The 9,165-nt window shown below is 64.4% G+C and overlaps 1 protein-coding gene across 1 annotated transcript in view; it reads left to right on the top strand.

Moving 5' to 3' along the window:
- LOC131573958 (superkiller complex protein 2-like) overlaps nt 1–9,165 on the top strand; it is a 52,201-nt gene that overhangs the window by 34,127 nt on the left and 8,909 nt on the right. The window contains 5 exon segments of the mRNA XM_058828305.1: nt 398–535; nt 2,198–2,347; nt 5,669–5,770; nt 7,361–7,582; nt 8,600–8,700. Of these exon segments, the coding sequence (XP_058684288.1) occupies nt 398–535; nt 2,198–2,347; nt 5,669–5,770; nt 7,361–7,582; nt 8,600–8,700 (713 nt within the window).

The raw sequence follows: 9,165 nt of genomic DNA on the forward strand, positions 1-9,165 counted from the left end.
CCGTGTCCCCTCTCCTGTCCCCACGTGTCCCCACCGTGTCCCCACGTGTCCCCTCTCCTGTCCCCACGTGTCCCCACGTGTCCCCTCTCCTGTCCCCACCGTGTCCCCGCTCCTGTCCCCACCGTGTCCCCTCTCCTGTCCCCTCTCCTGTCCCCGCCGTGTCCCCGCCGTGTCCCCGCCGTGTCCCCACCGTGTCCCCTCTCCTGTCCCCTCTCCTGTCCCCACCGTGTCACTGCTCCTGTCCCCACCGTGTCACTGCTCCTGTCCCCACCGTGTCCCCTCTCCTGTCCCCGCCGTGTCCCCTCTCCTGTCCCCACGGTGTCCCCACATGTCCCCACGTGTCCCCTCTCCTGTCCCCACGTGTCCCCACGTGTCCCCTCTCCTGTCCCCGTCCCAGGGCCGTCCGTCCCCGCTGCAGTCGCGGTTCCGCCTGACGTACCCCATGATTCTGCTGCTGCTCCGCGCCCCCGCCCTGCGCCCCCACGACCTCATGCGCCGCAGCTTCGCCGAGTTCCCGCTGCGCCGCGACGCCACGGTCAGCGCTGGGGGACGGGCTGGGGGGCTCTGGGGACATCCCTGAGGGGTGGGGGGACACCCCTGAGGGGCTGGGGGGACACTGGGGACACCCCCAGGGGTGTGGGGGACACCCCTGAGGGCTGGGGGACACCCCAATGAGGGGTGGGGGACACCCCTGGGGGCTGGGGGGCTCTGGGGACACCCCTGAGGGGTTGGGGGACACTGGGGACACCCCTGGGGGGCTGGGGGACACGCCAGTGAGGGGCTAGGGACACTGGGGACACCCCAATGAGGGGTTAGGGGGCTCTGGGGACACCCCAATGAGGGGTTGGGGGGCTCTGGGGACACCCCCAGGGGGGCTGGGAGGCTCTGGGGACACCCCTGAGGGCTGGGGGACACCCCAATGAGGGGCTGGGGGGCTCTGGGGACACCCCTGGGGGGTGGGGGGACACTGGGGACACCCCCAGGGGGTGGGGGGGCTCTGGGGACACCCTCAGGGGGTGGGGGACACCCCAATGAGGGGCTGGGGGACACTGGGGACACCCCTGAGGGCTGGGGGACACCTCAATGAGGGGTTGGGGACACTGGGGACACCCCAATGAGGGCTGGGGGACACCCCAATGAGGGGCTGGGGGACACTGGGGACACCCCAATGAGGGGTGGGGGGCTCTGGGGACACCCCTGAGGGCTGGGGGACACCCCAATGAGGGGTGGGGGGCTCTGGGGACACCCCAATGAGGGGTTGGGGGACACTGGGGACACCCCCAGGGGGTGGGGGACACCCCAATGAGGGGTGGGGGACACCCTTTTGGGGGTTGGGGGGCTCTGGGGACACCCCAATGAGGGCTGGGGGACACTGGGGACACCCCAATGAGGGGCTGGGGGACACTGGGGACACCCCAATGAGGGGTGGGGGACACTGGGGACACCCCTGAGGGGGTGGGGGACACTGGGGACACCCCTGAGGGGGTGGGGGGCTCTGGGGACACCCCTGAGGGGGGTTGGGGGGCACTGGGGACACCCCTGAGGGGTGGGGGGCTCTGGGGACACCCCTGAGGGCTGGGGGACACCCCAATGAGGGGTGGGGGACACTGGGGACACCCCTGGGGGCTGGGGGACACCTCAGTGAGGGGTGGGGGACACCCCAATGAGGGGTTAGGGGGCTCTGGGGACACCCCTGAGGGGCTGGGGGGCTCTGGGGACACCCCCAGGGGGTGGGGGACACCCCAATGAGGGGCTGGGGGGCTCTGGGGACACCCCAATGAGGGGTGGGGGACACTGGGGACACCCCTGAGGGGTTGGGGGGCTCTGGGGACACCCCTGAGGGCTGGGGGGCTCTGGGGACACCCCTGGGGGGTGGGGGACACCCCAATGAGGGGTTGGGGGACACTGGGGACACCCCAATGAGGGGTGGGGGACACTGGGGACACCCCAATGAGGGGTTGGGGGGCTCTGGGGACACCCCTGAGGGGTTGGGGACACTGGGGACACCCCAATGAGGGCTGGGGGACACCCCAATGAGGGGCTGGGGGGCTCTGGGGACACCCCCAGGGGGGTTGGGGGACACTGGGGACACCCCCAGGCTCAGACCCCCCTGTGACCCCCCTGTGACCCCCCCTGACCCCCTGTGACCCCCTGTGACCCCCTGTGACCCCCTGTGACCCCCCCATGTCCCCCCCAGGCCCAGAGTCGCCGCGTGGCCGCCCTGCAGGAGGCTCTGGCCGCTCTGGGTGACCCCGAGGGGACAGATGGGGACAGTGGGGACATGGCAGACCTGCCCCAGTATCACCGCGCCGTGCAGGGGCTGCGCCGCGCCCGCGCCGTGCTGCAGGTGGGGCTGGGGGCTCTGGGGGTCCTGGGGGGGTCCTGGGGGGGTCTGGGGGCTCCTGGGGTGGTCTGGGGGGTCTGGGGACACCGAGGGGACAGATGGGGACAGTGGGGACATGGCAGACCTGCCCCAGTATCACCGCGCCGTGCAGGGGCTGCGCCGCGCCCGCGCCGTGCTGCAGGTGGGGCTGGGGGGGTCTGGGGGGTCCTGGGGGGGTCTGGGGGCTCCTGGGGGGGTCTGGGGGGTCTGGGGACACAGAGGGGACAGATGGGGACAGATGGGGACAGTGGGGACATGGCAGACCTGCCCCAGTATCACCGCGCCGTGCAGGGGCTGCGCCGCGCCCAGCGCCGTGCTGCAGGTGGGGCTGGGGGCTCTGGGGGGTCCTGGGGGTCCTGGGGGGCTCTGGGGGGTCCTGGGGGCTCCTGGGGGGCTCCTGGGGGGGTCTGGGGACACCGAGGGGACAGATGGGGACAGATGGGGACAGTGGGGACATGGCAGACCTGGCCCAGTATCACCGCGCCGTGCAGGAGCTGCGCCGCGCCCGCGCCGTGCTGCAGGTGGGGCTGGGGGCTCCGGGGGGCTCTGGGGGGTCCTGGGGGGGTCTGGGGGGGTCTGGGGGGCTCCTGGGGGGGTCTGGGGGGGTCTGGGGGGCTCTGGGGACACAGAGGGGACACCGAGGGGACAGATGGGGACAGTGGGGACATGGCAGACCTGGCCCAGTATCACCGCGCCGTGCAGGGGCTGCGCCGCGCCCGCGCCGTGCTGCAGGTGGGGCTGGGGCTCTGGGGGTCCTGGGGGGGTCTGGGGGGGTCTGGGGGCTCCTGGGGGGGTTTGGGGACATCTGAGGGGAGTTTGGGGACATCTGGGGGCGTTTGGGGGCTCCTGGGGGGGTCTGGGGGCTCCTGGGGGGGTTTTGGGGACACCTTGGGGGTGTTTGGGGACATCTGGGGGCGTTTGGGGGCACCTTGGGGGGGGTTTGGGGACATCTGGGGGGAGCTGGGGCTCCTGGGGGGTTTGGGGACACCTTGGGGGTGTTTGGGGACATCTGGGGGGGGTTTGGGGACATCTGGGGGGTTTGGGGACATCTGGGGGCGTTTGGGGGCTCCTGGGGGGGTTTGGGGACATCTGGGGGGAGCTGGGGGCTCCTGGGGGGGGTTTTGGGGACATCTGGGGCGTTTGGGGGCTCCTGGGGGGGTTTTGGGGGACATCTGGGGGGGTTTTGGGGACATCTGGGGGGTCCTGGGGGCTCCTGGGGGGTTTTGGGGACATCTGGGGGTGTTTGGGGACATCTGGGGGTCTCAAGGGGACAGGGGGACCTTGCAGAGCTCACTCCTGGGAGGTTCAGGGTGGTCCCAGTGCCCATTTTGGGGGTCCCGGTGCTGATTTTGGGGGTCCTGATCCCCATTTTGGGGGGTCCCAATGCCCATTTTGGGGGTCCCGGTGCCCATTTTGGGGGTCCCAATGCCCATTTTGGGGGGTCCTGATCCCCATTTTGGGGGGTCCTGATGCCCATTTTGGGGTCCCAATGCCCATTTTGGGGGGTCCTGATCCCCATTTTGGGGGGTCCTGATGCCCATTTGGGGGTCCCAATGCCCATTTTGGGGGTCCTGATCCCCATTTTGGGGGTCCTGATCCCCATTTTGGGGTCCTGATCCCCATTTTGGGGGGTCCCAATGCCCCATTTTGGGGTCCCAGTGCCCATTTTGGGGGTCCTGATCCCCATTTTGGGGGTCCAGTGCCCCATTTTGGGGGGTCCTGATCCCATTTTGGGGTCCTGATCCCCATTTTGGGGGGTCCCAGTGCCCATTTTGGGGGTCCTGATCCCCATTTTGGGGGTCCAGTGCCCATTTTGGGGGTCCTGATCCCCATTTTGGGGGTCCCAGTGCCCATTTTGGGGGGTCCTGATCCCCATTTTGGGGTCCTGATCCCCATTTTGGGGGTCCCAGTGCCCATTTTGGGGGTCCTGATCCCCATTTTGGGGTCCTGATCCCCATTTTGGGGGTCCCAGTGCCCATTTTGGGGGGTCCTGATCCCCATTTTGGGGGTCCCAGTGCCCATTTTGGGGGTCCTGGTGCCCATTTTGGGGGGTCCCAGTGCCCATTTTGGGGGGTCCCGGTGCCCATTTTGGGGGGTCCTGATCCCCATTTTGGGGGTCCCGATGCCCATTTTGGGGGTCCTGATCCCCATTTTGGGGGTCCCAATGCCCATTTTGGGGGTCCTGATCCCCATTTTGGGGGTCCCAATGCCCATTTTGGGGGTCCTGATCCCCATTTTGGGGGGTCCCAGTGCCCATTTTGGGGGTCCTGATCCCCATTTTGGGGGTCCTGATCCCCATTTTGGGGGTCCCAGTGCCCATTTTGGGGGTCCTGATCCCCATTTTGGGGGTCCCAGTGCCCATTTTGGGGGTCCTGATCCCCATTTTGGGGGTCCTGATCCCATTTTGGGGGTCCCAATGCCCATTTTGGGGGTCCCAGTGCCCCATTTGGGGTCCCAGTGCCCATTTTGGGGGTCCCAATGCCCATTTTGGGGGTCCTGATGCCCATTTTGGGGGTCCTGATCCCCATTTTGGGGGTCCCAATGCCCATTTTGGGGGTCCCAGTGCCCATTTTGGGGGTCCTGATCCCCATTTTGGGGGTCCCAGTGCCCATTTTGGGGGTCCCAGTGCCCATTTTGGGGGTCCTGATCCCCATTTTCGGGGTCCTGATCCCCATTTTGGGGGTCCCAATGCCCATTTTGGGGTCCCAATGCCCATTTTGGGGGTCCCGGTGCCCATTTTGGGGGTCCTGATGCCCATTTTGGGGGTCCCAGTGCCCATTTTGGGGGTCCTGATGCCCATTTTGGGGGTCCCAATGCCCATTTTGGGAGTCCTGATCCCCATTTTGGGGGTCCCGGTGCCCATTTTTGGGGGTCCCGATGCCCATTTTGGGGGTCCCAGTGCCCATTTTGGGGGTCCTGATCCCCATTTTGGGGGTCCCAGTGCCCATTTTGGGGGTCCTGGTGCCCATTTTGGGGGTCCCAGTGCCCATTTTGGGGGTCCCAATGCCCATTTTGGGGGTCCTGATCCCCATTTTGGGGGTCCTGATCCCCATTTTGGGGGTCCCAATGCCCATTTTGGGGGTCCTGATCCCCATTTTGGGGGTCCTGGTGCCCATTTTGGGGTTCCTGATCCCCATTTTGGGGGTCCTGATCCCATTTTGGGGGTCCCAGTGCCCATTTTGGGGGTCCCAATGCCCATTTTGGGGGTCCTGATCCCCATTTTGGGGGTCCCGGGTGCTGATTTTGGGGGTCCTGATCCCCAATTTGGGGGTCTCGTTTCCCCAGCGCTGCCTGGCCCAGGCGGGGGGACAGCGGCTGTTGGCTCCGGGCAGGGTGGTGGTGGTGAGCACGGCGAGACACCGCAACGCGCTGGGGCTGGTGCTGCAGGTACCCCTGAAACACCCCAAAAACACCCTGAAATAACCCCAAAAATACCCCCAAAAATACCCTGAAATCACCCCAAAACCACCCTGAAATCACCCCAAAAATACCCTGAAATCACCCCAAAAATACCCTGAAATCAACCCAAAAATACCCTGAAAACACCCAAAAACACCCTGAAATCACCCCAAAAATACCCTGAAACACCCCAAAAATACCCTGAAAACATCCCAAAAATACCCTGAAATCACCCCAAAAACACCCTGAAATCACCCCAAAAATACCCCCAAAAACACCCCTAAAACACCCCAAAAATACCCTGAAATCACCCTGAAAACACCCTGAAATAACCCCAAAAAACACCCTGAAACACCCCAAAAACACCCAAAATACACCCTGAAACACACCTGAAACACCCTGAAAACATCCCAAAAATTCCCCCAAAAACACCCCTAAAACACCCTGAAATCACCCCAAAAATACCCTGAAAACATCCCAAAAATACCCTGAAATCACCCCAAAAATACCCCCAAAAACACCCCTAAAACACCCTGAAATCACCCCAAAAATACCCTGAAAACATCCCAAAAATACCCCCAAAAACACCCCTAAAACACCCCAAAAATACCCTGAAAACACCCTTGAAAACACCGCAACGCGCTGGGGCTGCTGCTGCAGGTACCCCTGAAACACCCTGAAAACACCCTGAAAACACACCTGAAACACCCTGAAATCACCCCAAAAACACCCTGAAATCACCCCAAAAATACCCTGAAATCACCCCAAAAATACCCCCAAAAATGCCCCTAAAACACCCCAAAATACCCTGAAAACACCCCAAAAATACCCTGAAATCATCCCAAAAACACTCCCAAAAACACCCCTGAAACACCCCAAAAACACCCTGAAAACATCCCAAAAATACCCTGAAATCACCCCAAAAATACCCCAAAAATGCCCCTAAAACACCCCAAAAATACCCTGAAAACATCCCAAAAAAACACCCCAAAAACACCCCAAAAACACCAAAAAACACCCCAAAACCACCCCCAGACCCCCCCAAAACCCCCCCAAATTCCCCCCCAAATCCCACCAAAACCCCCCAAGCCCCCCAAACACCCCCAGTGACCCCCCAAATCCCCCCAAATCCCCCAAACCCCCCCTCAATCCCCCCAAACCCCCCCAGGACCCCCCCAAACCCCCAAGGACCCCCCCAGACCCCCCCAAACCCCCCCAAGCCCCCCCAAAACCCCCCCAGACCCCCCCAAGCCCCCCAAACACCCCCAGGACCCCCCAAACCCCCAGTGACCCCCCAAATCCCCCAAACTCCCCCTCAATCCCCCCAAATCCTCCCAAACCCCCCAGGACCCCCCAAAACCCCCCAAACCCCCCCAAACCCCCCCAAGACCCCCCAAATCCCCCAAACTCCCCCTCATTCCCCCCCAAACCCCCCCAAACACCCCCAAACACCCCAAACACCCCAGGACCCCCCAAATCCCCCCAAACTCCCCTCAATCCCCCCCAAATCCTCCCAAACCCCCCCAGGACCCCCCAAACCCCCCCAGTGACCCTCCCCATCTTGGGGGTCCCTCCCAGGCGACCCCCGGGGGCTCCGGCCGCACTTGGACCGCGCTGGTGCTGAGCGAGAAGCCCCCCAAAAATGGGGAGGAGCCCCCCAAAAGTGGGGAGGAGCCCCCCAAAAGTGGGGAGAAGCCCCCCAAAATTGGGGACCCCCCCCAGGACGTGCCGTACCCCGAGGATCTGCTGCTCACCCGCCTCTTCCTGCCCGAGGGTCTGCACCCCAAAACATCTGGGGGGGTCTGGGGGTCCCCTGGGATGGATTTTGGGGGGGTCTGGGGGGGTTTGGGGGGTCTGGGGGTCCCCTGGGATGGATTTTGGGGGGGTCTGGGGGGGGGTTGGGGGGGATTTGGGGGGTTCTGGAGGGGTTTGGGGGGGATTTGGGGGGTCTGGGAGGGGTCTGGGGGTCCCCTGGGATGGATTTTGGGGGGTCTGGGGGGGTTTGGGGGGATTTGGGGGGTCTGGGGGGGGGTCTGGGGTCCCCTGTGATGGATTTTGGGGGGTCTGGGGGGGTTTGGGGGGGGATTTTGGGGGGTCTGGGGGGGTTTGGGGGGGATTTGGGGGGGTCTGGGGGGGGTCTGGGGGTCCCCTGTGATGGATTTTGGGGGGTCTGGGGGGGATTGGGGGGGTTTGGGGGGGATTTGGGGGTCTGGGGGGGTTTGGGGGGTCCTGAGCCTCTTCTGGGGAGGGGTCTTGGGGTCATTCAGGGGGATTTTGGGGGGGGTCCCCAATTCCTGGGTCCCTTTTGGGGTCCCTAAGGGGGATTTGGGGGGGGTCCTGAGAGATTTGGGGGTCTCTGAGTCCCTTTTGGGGTCCCTGAGGGGGATTTGGGGGGGGGTCCCTGAAGGTTTTGGGGGGATTTGGGGTCTCTGGGTCCCTTTTGGGGATTTGGGGGGGTCCCTGAAGGTTTTGGGGGGGTCCCCAATTCCTGGGTCATTTTTTGGGGGGGATTGGGGGTCTCTGGGTCCCTTTTGGGATCTTGAGGGGGATTTGGGGGGGGTCTCTGAAGGTTTTGGGGGTGTCCCCAATTCCTGGGTTATTTTTTGGGGGGATTGGGGGTCTCTGGGTCCCTTTTGGGGTCCCTGAGGGGGATTTGGGGTCTCTGGGTCCCTTTTGGGGTCCCTGAGGGGGATTTGGGGGGGTCCCTGAAGGTTTTGGGGGTCTCTGGGTCCGTTTTGGGGTCCCTGAGGGGGATTTGGGGGCGTCCCTGAAGGTTTTGGGGTCCCCCCAGGCCCCCCCGGGCACTGCCTGGAGCAGCTGCGCCCCGAGGACATCGTGGGGGTCACGGCCAAGACCCTGAGGGTGAACCCCGAAATTCTGCTGCAGGAACTGCGGCCCCCCAAGGGAGCCCGGCCCCGGTGAGGGGAATTTGGGGGGTCCTGGGGGGGATTTGGGGGTCCTGGGGGAGATTTGGGGGGTCCTGGAGGGGATTTGGGGGTTCTGGGGGGATTTGGGGGGTCCTGGAGGGGATTTGGGGGGAATTTGGGGGGATTTGGGGGGGATTTGGGGGGTCCTGGAGGAGATTTGGGGGGAATTTGGGGGGGATTTGGGGGAATTTGGGGGGAATTTGGGAGGAAATTTGGGGTCCTGGATGGGGGATTTGGGGGGTCCTGGGGGGATTTGGGGGGTCCTGGAGGGGATTTGGGGGTCTTGGGGGGAGATTTGAGGGTCCTGGGCAGAATTTGGGGTCCTGGGGAGATTTGGGGTTCTGGGGGGGACTTGGGGGGCCCTGGGGGGAATTTGGGGGTCTTGGGGGGGAATTTGGGGTCCTGGGGGGGAATTTGGGGGTCCTGGGGGGGATTTTGGGGGTCCTGGAGGGGATA

Source organism: Poecile atricapillus, assembly GCF_030490865.1.
Source record: "Poecile atricapillus isolate bPoeAtr1 chromosome 26 unlocalized genomic scaffold, bPoeAtr1.hap1 SUPER_26_unloc_1, whole genome shotgun sequence".
Classification (NCBI taxonomy): domain Eukaryota; kingdom Metazoa; phylum Chordata; class Aves; order Passeriformes; family Paridae; genus Poecile; species Poecile atricapillus.